A 15,763-nucleotide genomic window follows, 5' to 3' on the forward strand; every position below is an offset into this window, starting at 1 on the left:
CCCTGGTTCCACATCTCCGCTAAGTTTGTCCAGCTGTAACCCACAAGCAAAGAGCGGAGCAGAAATCTGGGACAAGCTTGCTGGGTCTTTTAAAGATTATTTTGTGAGAGAAAGGCACAGTGAAGCCCCATTTTTCTATAAATACCTCCCCCTCTCTCTCTTTTGGATGCTGGTGGATTGGGCCATCTCTAAGGGGCTCAGGAGTGACCCAGAAACTGCCTGTCACAGCAGCAGAGGACGGCGCTCTGATTAAAGATCCTCAGAGATGCTGTGGTACAGTTAGATGAAGTCTGGGACATCATTTAATTCCATTTCGCCTTTAAGAATCGAATGCAGGATCCATTATTCCAACTCTGAGCTGGAGGAATACAGTGAACTTCCACAAAACCGCAGAGATAGTTGTCATGTAATATTGCAAACAGTGTTTCGTCATACGAAAGTCATCAGTGGCAGAATATCATATAGCACTAAGACATGTCTTTCTGGGCGGCTTAAAAGGATATTCTACCCATACATAGAAATTCTGAATACAATACAAAATATCTTCTTTTGTGTTCTGCAGAAGTCAATAAGTCATACAGGTCTAGCAAGTCAGGTCAGAGATTCGTATCAAGAAGAAAAACACAGGCATATGTGAAAGCCTGAAGGGCTAAGAATTAAGACACTGTGTCCGTGTTTCCAGCATGTGCAGTGATGAGGTGACAGCAGGAGAACAGAAGTCAAGGTGACCACAGATCCATTGAACACCCAATCTGCTAGAACAATGCTTCTATAGCCACTTGGAAACTAGATACTCGCCATGGCACAATTTAAAAACAATACTATTCATAGTTCACAATGGTTTGATTTAGAATATGAAACATAATATAAACATGCAACACTTCTACTTTAAATGTAAAACTGTGCTCCTGTATTAGTTCAGCTTGGCACTGAGACACTGCGGATATCACAGCTTTTGCATGGCAAATCGCAAGTCACGATTGACTACCATAGTAGGAAAAGTTACAATTAAAAGCAATTGTAGCCTCAGGATTGTTTGCTGTCCTACATTCTTCAAAATCTGATCAACAGAACAAAGACGTATATAAAGTATTTTTTCTTACTATGGTGGTCAAGAAATATATTTCTCTGTGTTCATCAGAACAAAGAAATGTATACAGGTTTGGAACAATTCTAGGGTGAGTAATGATGTCACGATTTTCATTTTGGGGCGAACTGTTCTTTTAAGCATTCATTGGTCATTGTTTAAAGTATTTCTGGCTTGATGTCAGTTTTTCACCAGTGGATCCAGAAGTTATTAAATAAAGATTGAAAAAATGTTTTGACTCATATGGCTCGATTTTGATGTCATGTCACAGCATAAGTACACTTTCAGAAAAGAAGCACCAATCTACATTTGAAAAAATACATAAAAATATTTTTATTATTACATTTTTTTATTTTACAATCCCTGCTAGGTTTCCTATGGGTCGTGACATTGGCGGCAATACATCACACATGTTATGAAGTCATGGTGAATATAGACAACAGCCTAAATACAAGTATACGCCTTGCAACATGACGCAGGCGAAAATGACAACGTGTAAGTTAGTTCAGCTCTTTTGAAAAAAACAAAACCTTAGCTTTTACCAGTTCAGCTAGTAAAACCTGCATCAATGAAAGGAAACATTTAAGACCCTAACACAAAAAGTTATTAACACTGTCCACCAGCACTAAAATGTGCTCATCTTAAGTGCACTACACATGTAGCACTATGTAGAATAAGGCCTTCCAGAAAAGCAAAACGCTACATCACGGCTGTTTCACGTGACAAACACATAAAAACGATGAAACGTCTCACACCACCACAACAGTCTGAACTTCCATTTCTTCAGGCGAAGCAATGACGTATTGCTCCTCGTGTTCCATTGTCTCAATGTTCTCAGCCGTTACCATGGTAACCGTGGTATGAGGCGTGTCGACCTCTGTGGCGGAACTGAGGATGGTGCCGTCGCTAATAGCGTTTGCGAGCGTCATCGCCATCTGTTCCGTCAAACTCTCGGGCGTGGCGATGGTGATCGTGTCCCCGCAATCGGACACGCTGGGGGACTCGTCGACGGCTACGTTTCGAACGATGATCTGGTGACTACCGTGCGATTGGCTGACGATCTGTTGCACGACCTTCATGATGTTGCTGTCCAACTGTGGCCAGACACATCAAACAACTTATGTAAACTATTTGGCTAGCAAACATAAATGGTTTATTTAAGCAACGTAAAAAATACCTGCTGCTGATTGTCTTGAATTATTGTTACGGCCTCTCCATGGGTTTCTTCCTCAGCTGATGACTGCAAAGAATTTTATGCCATGTTACAAAATCTGTGCCTGATCGAACTGATCAGAAATTATTTTATCAATCCTGCTGTAGTACAGACACAATACGCACAACACAATAACACACAAAGTGAGGTTAGATACCCCTATGATGTATTCCTGAGTGTCGGCCACGACTGAGGAGAATTCCACTAGGACAGCGTGAGGGTCGTCTGATATAATTGTGCTGCCGTCATTCTCTGTCGCCATCTCCTGCTCCTCAGAGCTTCCTGTTTGTTCAGAGTCCTGCTGCACAGCGAAACAACCTCCTGAACAGACACAAAAAACATGTAAACATTAAAAATACAAAACTACTACACTGAAACTTACATTTTGCCTGTTTTTGTTTGCTTAAGTATGGCTTCAGAGAACTGGAAAAACAGAAGATAAGTTTTGTGTGGATGACTGTTTCAAATAGGGATGCACTTATATCGATAATAGTATCCGGCCCGATACTAAGCTCATGTACTCGTACAAATTACTGTTTTGATGGCAATCGGCGCGTACGTGCATAAACTTAAACAATTTTTAAAATGAAAAAAATATATTTTTGGGACTGGTTATTATGCTGACCTTGTATGTCCCTCAAAAGATTTATTTCACGGGGCAATCGATCATTCTACAGATCACAAACCTTTAGCTCGCATGTGTCGGTTCAGAGTTCCGTGCTCGGCAAAGCCCCGCCCACAATTTGAGCACTTAAATGGCTTTTCTCCCGTGTGATGTCGGATATGACGCACCAAAGCGCTTTTCTCTCGGAAGCCACGGGAGCAGTGCGGGCACACGTACGGCTTTTCGTCCCCATGGGTACGATGATGCACCTGCAGAGCATTCTGGAAGACCGTACATAAATTACAACGCAGAAATCAAAAGGACTGTTTTCACTGGTACACTGTCTCACCTTGGTCTTGTAGCTCTTGTCACAGAAGCTGCAGTGGTACGGCCTCTCGTCCGAATGAGCTCTCATGTGTTCCCGCACGTGTCCGATGGCTTTGAACAGCTTGCCGCACTCTCCACACTTGTAGCGCCTCTCGCTGATGTGCATCTCCATGTGTTTTTTCAGCAAGTAACCTGTCAGGAACTCTTTGTGACACATTATGCACTTGAACGGCTTGTATCCTGCGATAGATAAAAAGCGATGTTTTATTCAGTAAGTTTATGTTTTAAAAGGATCCTTGGGTATAGAGCGATGTATGGCTTAATATATGTGCAATGGCATAGACGTTATAATTGTAAAATTAAAATAACATTGGATTGGAACAATTGGAGGCCGCCATTTTTTTGGGTCAAAATCCGTGATGTCAAACGGTTGCAACCTAAATCTGTTCTCTTTCGCAAAAGCGAAGCATACAATCCTATATGACATTCTCTCTTCTGCAGAACATAAAAGAAGATATTTTGAAGAATGTTGTTAACTGGCACCCATTCACTTGCATTGGTTTTGTGTCCATACAATAGAAGTGAGTTGGTGCCACTGCTGTTCGATTACCAAATTTCATCAAAATATCTTCTTTTGCAGAATAAAGAAAGTCACACAGGATTGAAATGACAAGAGGGTGAGAAATCATGACATAATACAAATTTTTTGGGTGACCCATCCCTTCAAGACCCTGATCCTTACCGACATGCCCTTTGATGTGAACCCTCAGGTACGCCAATGTCTTAAACATGCGCTCACAGTGCGGACATTTGTAGAGTTTGGGTTCAGATGACTCCCCTTCCTTCCCAGAAGTCTCCTACCACACACAGAACACCACTTATATGGAATAAAATACGCCAGAAGTAAACCATTTCACCAAATGGAAACAGAACTAGAAACGTGAACTCACCAGCATCTCTTCGGTTACAGTCTCCACACACTCTTCCGTCACCTGAATCTCAGTAAGTCTGGTTTCAGCCTCAGGACACGACGGGAGCACTTTTGGTGAGCGCGCTTCTGCCTGCTCGGCCGCCTCCGTGGCCTGGGTCTCCAGGGCAATGCCCGAGTTGATAATGGCCTGGCAGATTAGATTGTCTGCTTCGACCACCGTTGCGGTCTGAGGCTGGGACATGACCTGTTCACACAGAAAATTCTGCCTCATATCATTTGAAACTGAGCTTTTTTCTGTAGGTTGGAAATGAACCCTGAAGAAATGATCAATTCTGTGTAAAGTATAAAGTCTCACACCTGTTGCACCTGTCCATTCTCATCCACCACCTGAATCTGAATGATCTCCTCGCCGGCTTCGACCACACTGACTACAGGAAGCTGCTCCTTCTCAGGGTCAGATGACGGTTGGATTTCTACAACCCCAAAGAGAGGCATTAACACGATGATACCACAGAGTGAAGAGATTAACAGTTATTTCTAATGACAAGCTTGTAAACTTATGTTTTTTAGTATTCTTTCTATTAAAAAATGACTTTTTCGAAGGTTTCTGAGATGTGAAATACCTTTCCGAGCTCCATCCTTGCCCACAAGTATCTCTTTACACTGACTGAATCGAATCTTCTCAGTGCAGGGCGTCAAAGACTTCAGATGTCTCGTAAGGGCTCCGGACTCTCGAAACGCCAACCCACACTGATTGCAGCGGTACGGTCGCTCATCTACCAGAGGAAATGACATCATGATTCTCAAAACGACAACTATGAAAACACTTTCAGGATTCAAACCACTTTATCTTAGTTTTACCTGTGTGCCGTCGTTTGTGTCGGATCAATGAGCCCTTGGTTCTAAAAGCAGTCTCACATATTTCACATCTAAAGTCCTTTTGATCGGTGTGTGTGAATATGTGAGTTCTCAGAATATTTGTCTGAGGGACGTAGAAATGGATTAAGTTAATAACTAAAACATCATTTAAACAGTGGTGTTTTTCTAAATACACTAATTTCACAAGGTTAGTTTGAACTATAAATAAAAGTCTTATTTACTCACCCCATCAGAGGTTCTTCTGAACCAAAACGGACATTTTAAAATGGAAAGAGTTTTTTTGTGTTTATAATGGATGTGAATTGTGAATGCCTCTTGTCAAGGTTCAAAAGTACTCAAATGAGTTATATTATAATGCCTCTGCATCCATTTCAAGACTGAGAAGATGCGGTCACAGTACACTCCCAGTAGGCAGAAAACCAAAACAACACTTTTGTAAATGTCCGTTTTGGTTATAAAGAACAAAGAAAGCCATCGACACGAGGGCAAATAAAGACAAAATGTTCACTTTTGGGTGAACTAATTCATTCAGCTTTATTTAAAAACAAACCTATTATATTTAAAAACATCTACATTAAGAAAATGGAATATTGTACCGTTTTGAAGGTCTTCTCACATATGTCACAGATGTATCGTCCTTCTGGGTTCAACTTCAAAACCAGTTTAGTGGGGCTGGAGCACTCATCCTCTCTTGCCGAGCGGCTTCTCTTTTTCCCTTCTGTACATCTACTTTTATCCCCCTCATCTAAAGAAAAAATGAAATGTTATTTATAATTCAGTAAAAACAACAATAAATTACCACTGAGAAACTAACTAAAAACATTTGGTGACCACATTTGGGTGATGTGAAGATTCTTAAAATAATATCTAGTTAATGCCGTACCTGTGTTGGCCTCGGCTTCATCAGACGAACATCCATTTTCACTTCTCCCCACCTCACCTCCATCAGCCTCAGTATTTACCTGATGTAATAAAAAAATGGATGAGCCGTGACAGCCATATTCATCCTATGTTACATTCCAACATTTACCAACGACTTAATACGACATTTTTTTAAGTTAAGTTACTGGTTTCTATTGCAGAGACCATTTCATTTGAGACCACAAAAGCAAGCAGGGCATCAAACCTCAATTTGGAGATTGGAAACGCATTTGTCATATGTACAATAATATGGACATAGTCCGACATACCTGTTGATCTAGAAGAAGACGCTTACAGCTTCTGCTGAGTTTATGTTGTATGAAAACATCCAGAGCGGAGAACTCCTCCAAACACCTCCCGCATTTATGAACATCCTCATCTGGGAGAGAAAACAATGTCTGTAAACTAAAACATCTGCACTCATACATAAACCTTCCCAAACAACAAATATACAAACAATACGAACATATTTATATATTAAGGCACCTATAAAAGTGTTTGTCAACGTACTTAATTCCAGGGGAAATTTATGTAGCAGCGCAGCAAACTTATCAGGTTAATAAACGAAAACTAGTGGCCAAAAGTGATGTCTAACCTAGGAAAACTGATCTTATTGTTGTTAAATTATTATTTAATTTATCTGAGATTTTTTTGGGCATTTTGTGTATAAACGGAAGCTTTGTGACGAATTTAAGGAGTTATTACAAATAGTGTACATGCGGCACAAGCAAACCCGTATTCTATATTACAATGTAGTTTGCCTTTACTTGACTTTAAAGTTAAATACTGTCACTGATTTTAGCGTTGTCTTTCTTTATACGTCATCCATTTATTTCTATGGTTTAGTAAAACGTGTAGGGACATAATCACATATTTTCCAAATACTCCATTTGGACATCACAGGTTAGATGCTTTGGTGCGTGGTTGTCAAACTGGGGGGCCCCCCAGATGGATCACAGATTTTGTGGCTTTTTATGAAAAGTCTAAATGTATTAATACATGTTACCGGATTGTGTAAATGAATATGTTATTGGCTTAATTACTTAATAACTTTAATATTTTGGGCTTAATTAAAAGTGTTTATTTGGGGGGCCACAAAGTGATGCACTTTACAAAAAGGGGGCTTACAATTAAATCATACATAAAAATAACTTGCTATTGTCAAATATTTGCAATATGAAGCATTCCCGGGTTGGTTGAAGGAAATGTATGCACATTTAAATAAGAATTAAAATAAGCATCGTGCATGATCAGTGTTGTTTTTGCATTCACATTTCGGATTGTTCACATATTCCCCAATGATTTCACCTGATGTCAAACATCAATAAATACATGTACTAGCAAGTTATGTTTGCGCGATCTTACTTCCCATTGGACTCAAGTGGCACAGCTTGCCACACTGTGCATAACATGGCATGCGTAAACAAAGCAAACAACAAAATATATGCATGCCATAGAAAACACTACGACACCAATTCAGCAATTAGCAATGTGCATTAAAACCGCGGTCAGTTTCATGCAGCACAGATCAATGCTAGGCAACATTAGCAGCTTAAATCCTCATCTAATGTAACGTTATCTTTTAAGCTAACTGAGACCGTGCCAGCGTGCCTGAACCAGCCAAAGTCAGGCCCGCACTTTTAATCGCGATTTTATTACGCGATTGCGGTCCATCGCGCTATTTATACCTTCCTCTCCGAGCGTTGCTTGTATGGTGATGATGTTGCTATGCTCCGTTTGGTCGGTAACTGTTGCTGCCGTATTATTATTTTCTTCAGTCATGTCGTTCCAGACCTCTGTCGCAACGTTTCGGCAGGGAAAACATGGCGGATTTACGACCCCGTAGTCATAACAACAAAAGGGCGGTGCCGGAGACCGAATACGTCAGATCGCGTTCAAAATAAAGGCGCGCTCGTTTCTCCGCACAAAGAGATGATGGGTCGGAGTGGGTCATGACTCATGGGTTTGTTATAAACTTTCTTTTTTAAAGTTTTGTATGGACTATTGGTTCGTTTCGGTATATTGATTATATCGGCCTTTCTTTTGCGAAGTACGCATGTCATATCTGAAACCCTATCATAAATTCGCTCGCGTTTGCATTATGTGTGGGTGAGTAAATATGTATGCACTGTTAAAACGTACATTTTTGTTTTTAAATACATATGTGAGCAGCAAATATGTATGCACGTGTCCACCATCCCACAGAACAATCTTGTGATGTAACATTTACACAAATTAAGTGTTTGTATTGGGAATAAAGATTTTATTGTTTAAAGATGTATATGTACAGATAAAACAAATGGTTGAGCTGCGTACGTCATTATTCTTATGAATTTTGTTCACGTGTTGGGGGTCTGTGGTCAAGATTTAAAAGGATTGTTTGTTATTTTACTGAAAATAGCATCAAATATTAAAAACATGAATTGTAATTTCTTTAATGTCTGAATGAGTTATAAGGCACGTAATGCTTTAAAGTCCCAGTGAAATCAAAAATGACAATTCTTATTTTTTTCATGAAATATCGCAGCGTTTATAGTAAATATCAATGCGAGTCATTTTCTTTTTAAATATAATGTAGCCTCATAAATAACCTTCAATGAAAATCTGAAAATGCACTTCCGCCCTAGAAATGACTATCTATTTCAAATTATGTAAATGAGACGGCTTGGCCGGAGCATCCGTTAACTCCTCCCCTTCACCTGTCAGTCTTCTGCCAGTGTCATTTCAAACTCAATGCAACAGCTGTTGCCATACCCAGTGAAAGACGCAAGCCACGCCCACAAATTTTCTCCTTTGAAATTAATTGCCAGTTCACTCGGAAATGTCTCAGAATACAGAAGTAAAAACGTTTGCAACTTCCGGTTCACGGGGACTTCTATTATACAAAATATCACAATATATATATATATTTTTTTTATTCCCAAAAAAAAACCACAGAACAATTCCAGCATACAATCTTGAGTCTTCTTAATGTTGTGATTAGGACTAAATCTAATTAAAGTGTTTATTATGGAGGTGTCAGAACAATAAAGATGCCTTGTATCTTTATTTGAGGCTTTCAGATAAACTTTTCCCCGCAAGTGCATTAAAAAAAGATTTCAATCTGTAGTAAAATCTATATAGAAATTCCTCAGAAGTGTAAAATGCATGTTGCATAGATTACATCTAGAATAATTCTAGTTATTTACAATAAAAAAATGTCTATACCAATGCACCTGTATATAAAAAAACATAGGAATGCACAGTGTCACAATGCCACCAGAACAGACAACACACACTGGATATTTTAGTCCTGTCTCATAAGGATAAGGATGATCCTTGAGGTATGAGAATATCTTCACACGCGTCAGATTTCAAGACAACATTTTGGAACGTCCTTTGTCATTGTTTTTATTTCATTTCCTTCGCCTGTCCGTTGAGTTTAATGATCCGCTCTACGTCGACCAGCATATTATGGAGTTTTTCTATGTGTTCGTTGACATTCTCCTCAAGCCATTCCTCTAAAGTGTCCGAGTAGTAGATTTCCTCCATGCTTCGCCGGAAAGTAAGCAAAAATGTATCCCATTCCTCCAGCAATCTGTTAAGGACAAAGGCAGTCATACAGAAAAAGTATTACAACCACAAATAATCTTACTAAAACTAAAAAAAAAAAAAATCACTTGACTGAACTGTCTTGTTCATGGAAGTCATCAAAATATCAAATAGCAAGATTCTATTGACAAACAGTGTAGTTTAGATCTCAATTTGACCAATTATTTGGCACATACTGTTTTCATTTGGATTTAAGCTAGATGTTGAATCTTTAAGAACATCATTCTTGAAAACGTTTTAGCACTTTTTAAATAAAAATGAGTAACAGCACCATTTTCTCATAAATCTGACATTATGGCTTGCGAGCATCACTGTACAGTGAAAATATTTCATTGGCTTACAAGACTGTAGATACAGTAGACTGCAATAAAGACTCTATCTTTTATAAAACATTTTAAAATATACATAACAGCGCTAAAAACAATCTTACAGTTTCAGAGAATTATGGAAAAATCCAAGATTCCGAGGGTTTGCGAAGTTGTGCTTGCGATGATAAGGACTAAATGATCCTCTGATGTGGCTGCAGGGAAGCAGACACGCACAATGTTAGAACATGCAATGCCATTCAGAGAAATAATTAATGAGAGGCAAGGCAGAATAAATATTGTACTATGCTCCGAGTAAACAAAAACAGTATGAATCACTCACTAGCTTTTCAAGATCTTTTGAATCGAACTGCCAAGACTGCTGTTGATCTTTTTCACCATGTCATAGATGTCAGCGCCAGGAAAGGTTGAACCCTTGCTGCAGAGCAGGGCAGAATATTACTATCAAGTGAAAAATACAGTCAATGTGACCATTAAGTATCCCATATTTTCTTGAACACATGTCTTTGAACACATAGTAATCATTACGTAGCCTATTTGCCTATGTTTTTAATTATTTCAGATTTTTCACTTGGTTTTACCCACTGATCTATATAAAAAGACTGGATTGGGCCTAGAACACTAAACCAATGCCAGGAGGTGAAGCCACCGGAAGCGATCGTGCCGCCATCTTGGTGTGCCCAACTAACAGAGAGTGCCATTGACTTTCGCTCGACCTCCTTTTGCTAAGTGGTTGATGTCCTCAGGGAAACATAGTGTTAACCTAAGGACGACATTTTTATAAGTAAAACCTAAACCCACACCACACACCGAATAAAAAATCAGAGGGTAAAAATGATAAGTGAAAAACAATGGTTTAGAAGCACCTAATCCTGGTTTGTAAGATTAAAGTTAAAATAAACTGTAAATGTGATTGGTTGATTTAAATGTTGTCCTAGGGTCAACATGATGTTGCCCTAAGAACATCAACCACTTGGCAAAAACAGGATAGCCTTGATTTACAGTCAAAATTATGATCTAAAATAAACTTTTTTTCAGCTTCTTAGGCTTGCGATACGTTTTTTGTTCACATGCGTGTTTAAATTCATTGTTACTTCTTATGTTTTTTCCAAACAGAAGATTCGTAAGAAATTCGTAGTCGTAAAAGTCAACTGAACATTACTATTGTTTCATTGCTAATTAAGGGTTTATCTCTTTTTTGCTACATGCATAGTTTTCATTTTTGTTTATATTTACATCTTTTCAGTGAGTTTTTCTCAATCTAGCTCCTTTTTTCGCACTGAAAGTGAAAGTTGCTAAAGTACAAATACGTTTGAACTGAAAACTTCTCTTTGGGGTAATATACATTCTTTTTTATACATTTCTTTATACATAAATAGGAGGCCTTTCAAAATAGGTTCATCTTATTTGGGGGTCCTTTAAAGTTTGAAAACTCTGATGCAAAACTTTTGCTCTGATGCAAAAGGACGCTTAAATTCTACCACTAACACAGTAACAACACCAAAGACAACCGGAAACTACATCTTACCAATTGTTTTGGTTCAGCTGGACTTCGCAGCCCAGAATGCGTTGTACATCACTCTGTGCCGCGTCATTATACTCACCTGCAAGCAAAACACACCATCATAAGGCTAAACCCATATGTGACCTGCTTCATCTTGACCCAGAAACATGCTCTGAGTGTGATGAAAGTAATAAAGTAGTAATAAAGCCTCATCAAACATTTTATTACACAAGTATAGATTGTTCAAAATGATGGATCAGGTGACCAGATAAATTATACTGATGTTAAAAAAAAGAGGCTTGTAACGTACTCCCTCCTTGCCGAATTCCATTGTTTTACTTACCATTTTCCAGTGTCTGAAGACAAACAGCGAGAGATGGAATAGCCACTGGCAGCAGTTCACACAACACCGTGTGATGCTCGTATCTTAAACAGACATCGTCTTGTAAGCCACTGCATGTTTGATAGCAACAGATATTTGATGTTTACAGCACTCACCTCTGCCAGCCGGTCAGCACAATACCCTGGAAACTTATAGACTTGTGCTCTGGCATCGTTTGAATGACTTTATGCCACTGTAAATGGTTGTTTAAATGATGATTGATCGGAGTCAAGATCTGATCGATCCCTGAAGCTCCTTTAAAAGCGCTTGCGAACCACACAGTCTGAAATCCAGCTTGCTCATACTTATGGATAAGGTTACCTACAAAAAAAGTTAATATAAAACAGAGATAAGATGGCTCGGTTGAAATCAAAGGTCAAATGATTAAATCTTATTTTACAAGGGTGCTTATTTATATTAATTTATCTGCTTTTAGGTTAGGTGTGGGGCTTTCTCTTTGTTTTTAAAATAATTTTGTTATTTTATTTTAAGATTCCAATTGTACAAATTATTACGGATTAGCGACCTCATGAAATAGTTACAAATTTATGTGACATCAGGATGACATTTCTTTTTTAATTTACAGAGATTTACATTATATGACATTTTGAACTAGGACTACATGTTTTAAACATTTATCTACAACACTGCAAAAAATTTCATGTTTTGACCGTATTTCTAATAATAAACTTTAGTAAAAAAAATATTACTTTTTTAAATAAATAAATAAAAAGTTACTCCCTATTGAGTTACATGTTTTCCCCGTTTTCTTGTAAATTTGCTGCCTTTTTCTGTAATTTTGCATGTTGACCGCATTTAAAAAAAAACATTAAACATTTGAAAAAAAATAGCAGAACATCTCTGTAATTATTCGTTTTTACAGTGAATATACGATAAATAAATAATAAGATAATAATAAAACAGGGCCATACCTATCTCATGCACGTCCATTGTTGGGTGATAGTCCCATATCATGGGGGTAGCAAGGTTATGTAATTCTGATTCTAAAAAGCAAACAAAAAGAAACACTTTACTAAACATGTTGCTTTTCTCTTTGCTATTAGCATGAAGCTAATTGTTTTGCGCTTAGGAAAAGCAATAATATGTAGATCTAATGCTGTAAACAAGATTTTGAGTGTTGCAATTGGCTTTATTTAAATTCTTCCACTGGAACAGTACAAGGTGTGTAAATGGTGAGTTTGAATATTTTGGTTATTAACAGCATGATCAAAACACAGTGTGTAAGTAATGTGTTTGGAGCTGCACTAAATTATGTTATAGCAAAGGCAAACTGCCTATTTGATAAATGGCAAAACAATCATTTCAATTCAAACTTTCACATTATACCTCTTATAGACTCAGGGCTGAGTTTCCTAAACATGTCATCCCACAAGATGAGTCTGATTCTCGGGTGCTGCGCTGTCATAAATTGCCCCACCGCGGTCACGTGATTGAGAAACAACTTTCCCATGTCTCCGCTATGAGTTTCCAACCAGCGTTTAGAGTCCTCGCTCTCGCCCAGACCACGTACCTATGTGCATCACATCAACAGCTGGTATGAGCTAACTGTTTGCCACGGATTAAAATTTCACCCCAACACGAAAATTGTGTCATTGTTTTATCCATGCCAAATTATCTTTAATCTGTAAAGAAGACCATTTGAATCATGTGCTGGAAGATTTCACTGTATCATTTAATGTCAAACGTCATTGGTTCATAAATCAAAGACTGTCCTCTGTATGCCACTATAAGACTTTAAAATATTGAGCATATATCATTTAGATTATATAAGATGCTTGTATGGAGCTTTTTGGAGACTGGGGGTCACCTTCCACTTTCATTGTTTGTAAAAAAAACTTCTTTGTGAAGAACCTTTTAACTGGTGAACACTGACCTCATCAGCTCCAATGTGAAACCACCGAGACTCCGGGTGCTTCTGCATAACCTGCGATATCATGTCTTTAACCAGGTCCATGCTTCCCGGAGCCAGAGAGTTTAGACTATTGGGAAAAGATGCAACTTCTCTCAAGTGGAAAAACCTCTCATGTTTTAAGACAAACTAAAGAAAACAGAAAAAGGCAGTTAAATGCAATACGAGAGGGCTAAAAAAACAAAGCCAAATTAAAACATCCACATTATTTGAATAGTTTTGTTTCTACATGACTCACGCCCAGCAACCTTGAATCAAGGGTTAAACTAGATTGGTACATAAAAAATGGTAAATGTTTTTTTTGTGCACGTCGTGTGGAAACGTGTCCGACTTGCCTCCAAGTGCCCGAACACCTGCACCAGAGGAATCAGTTCGAGATTATGCAGCTTAGCCAGAGACTTTATTTCCTCAATCTCTTCCAGACTTTTGCAGAAACAAGAACAGATTCGGACTGATCGGTTAATTTGATCTTTCACTTTGTAGGAATATATTCCGTTCATAGGTTACCTGTACGCATTGCTTGATCTGAGAATCTGAAGGTCTCCCTCATAAGGAAACATGTCCTCATATTCCAGCAATATTCCTTTAGCACCCAAAGTTGAGAATAAAGGAAATATCTATAAAAGAACATGTAAGCAGACCATGAAGTCGTTTTCATACACGTATGAAGTATCATCTTGTTTTGCATAGACCTATTCCCACCTGTTCTAGATACTTGACTTTGGGTGGGGCACCTTTCAGATCTAAATGCACGATCCTTTGTGGACCTGTCACTGTATTATCTAGAGCTTGAACGACTTCTGGTGCGACCACTTCTTCCTCCTGACGGCTGTCTTTTTGTGACTCTGTGTTGACAGGAGCCTCCTCATGAGCAGCCACATTGTTCTGCCGGACACGATGTTGGGGCCAAAACCTCCCACCCTGTATGACCTGGTGGTCCTCATGGTATGTGTCATAGCTTGAGCTGGTAACAGAAGGAAAATGAAGCGCACGCTTGTGGAAAAACAATGAGCCTGATTTACGTAGATGGGGTCTAGTGAGAGTCATCCTCACCTGGGGCTGAAGAAGAATTTCACCATGGCAACAACAACCAAGCAGCCGACGATCAGTTTCATTAACTTCATGCTATTCATGTTTATGTCTTAGCAGGTGAATGGGACGAGACACCTGCACAGCAGATTTGCGTTTACAAAACACAACACAAAACGACAGGCTAACTTACACCGAACCATAATAGCAATGTAAACATGTACCGAGAACATCTTTATATTTCAAAGAAAAGACAGTTTAGAAAGTTGCCAATAAACACGTTTATTAAATATATTTGCAGGCTGTTAAAGAAAAACACCCCCCGCTTACACAGTAACCTGTACGGCTCCCACTGTGAACGTATACACAGGAAAAAAACACTTACTTAGATAAAGAACATGAATCCTTTCCCAAGTTCCGTTTTTGCGTCAAAATAATTTCAAGAATAATGCTAGTTCCGTGTGGAGTTCTTCGGAGCCATAACTCATTGGTCTGGTTGGAAGGGACGAGCTCAACCTGTTTATCCTGACGTGCTTATTTGCATTAAAAAATACGACGGCTGATGGCCGACGGGCAGGTTTCAGAGCGTCTATAGCCCGGTGCACGTCACAGTGAACCTGCGCCGTGCGCGACACATCGAATCTTTACGGCACGGTTAAGTGCTGCTGAGCTGCCGTAAAGTATCATGTATATGCGCATAGAATAATTTTTTAGGTCAAACTCAATTTACATAAAGTGCAAAGGATTTACGTGAAAACATGTATATAAATGCATACAATATATATATATAAAGTGCAATATATGTTTATATATATATAACAAAACTTACAAATAGCCTCAAATTAAAACACAGTTTTAGCTGGCTTGGAAATGAACGCCTTATTTTTGATACGTCGTCATAGAAATGGGCCTGCACGATGCATTCAGCCAACGCATTTCGGAATTTCTTTTTAATGTCGGCTTTTTGTTTTAACGTGCATTTGATCCGCAAGTTTTTCCAAAACCTGTTGATCCAGTATTATACCAGCACGATCTGAGT

The 15,763-nt window shown here is 38.7% G+C and overlaps 2 protein-coding genes across 2 annotated transcripts; both read right to left on the minus strand.

Annotated features, from left to right (window-relative positions):
• Positions 1 to 1,392: 1,392 nt before the first annotated feature.
• e4f1 (E4F transcription factor 1) lies at positions 1,393 to 7,781 on the minus strand. The gene is made up of 14 exons (XM_079457416.1): positions 7,651 to 7,781; positions 6,232 to 6,341; positions 5,925 to 6,003; positions 5,638 to 5,786; positions 5,024 to 5,144; positions 4,786 to 4,938; positions 4,520 to 4,635; positions 4,182 to 4,406; positions 3,974 to 4,088; positions 3,254 to 3,471; positions 2,987 to 3,185; positions 2,458 to 2,621; positions 2,265 to 2,327; positions 1,393 to 2,181 (listed from the first exon to the last, which is right to left on the minus strand). The coding sequence occupies exons 1-14, from the start codon at positions 7,742 to 7,744 to the stop codon at positions 1,837 to 1,839; spliced, it is 2,151 nt and encodes a 716-aa protein (XP_079313542.1). The 5' UTR covers positions 7,745 to 7,781; the 3' UTR covers positions 1,393 to 1,836.
• A 1,079-nt stretch (positions 7,782 to 8,860) lies between these two features.
• On the minus strand, positions 8,861 to 15,354 carry LOC306894207 (hexosaminidase D). The gene is made up of 14 exons (XM_079456556.1): positions 15,110 to 15,354; positions 14,749 to 14,862; positions 14,398 to 14,659; positions 14,203 to 14,312; positions 14,031 to 14,118; positions 13,660 to 13,824; positions 13,113 to 13,296; positions 12,698 to 12,769; positions 11,882 to 12,086; positions 11,727 to 11,809; positions 11,408 to 11,483; positions 10,202 to 10,297; positions 9,984 to 10,073; positions 8,861 to 9,539 (listed from the first exon to the last, which is right to left on the minus strand). The coding sequence occupies exons 2-14, from the start codon at positions 14,826 to 14,828 to the stop codon at positions 9,353 to 9,355; spliced, it is 1,698 nt and encodes a 565-aa protein (XP_079312682.1). The 5' UTR covers positions 14,829 to 14,862; positions 15,110 to 15,354; the 3' UTR covers positions 8,861 to 9,352.
• Between the last annotated feature and the right edge of the window lie 409 nt (positions 15,355 to 15,763).

This window comes from Barbatula barbatula, assembly GCF_947034865.1.
Source record: "Barbatula barbatula genome assembly, chromosome: 5".
Taxonomy (NCBI): Eukaryota; Metazoa; Chordata; class Actinopteri; order Cypriniformes; family Nemacheilidae; genus Barbatula; species Barbatula barbatula.

What these genes read in the sequence shown, in the direction of transcription:
- e4f1 (XM_079457416.1), bottom strand. Translation starts at nt 7,744, where the DNA reads ATGACTGAAGAAAATAATAATACGGCAGCAACAGTTACCGACCAAACG. An exon ending in ACAAGAGCTACAAGACCAAG is followed by an intron (nt 3,186 to 3,253) that starts GTGAGACAGTGT and finishes ACGGTCTTCCAG; the next exon opens with AATGCTCTGCAGGTGCATCA. An exon ending in CTCAGGAATACATCATAGGG is followed by an intron (nt 2,328 to 2,457) that starts GTATCTAACCTC and finishes AATTCTTTGCAG; the next exon opens with TCATCAGCTGAGGAAGAAAC.
- LOC306894207 (XM_079456556.1), bottom strand. Translation starts at nt 14,828, where the DNA reads ATGAATAGCATGAAGTTAATGAAACTGATCGTCGGCTGCTTGGTTGTT. An exon ending in AAATTCTTCTTCAGCCCCAG is followed by an intron (nt 14,660 to 14,748) that starts GTGAGGATGACT and finishes TTCTGTTACCAG; the next exon opens with CTCAAGCTATGACACATACC. An exon ending in CAAAAGATCTTGAAAAGCTA is followed by an intron (nt 10,074 to 10,201) that starts GTGAGTGATTCA and finishes GCTTCCCTGCAG; the next exon opens with CCACATCAGAGGATCATTTA.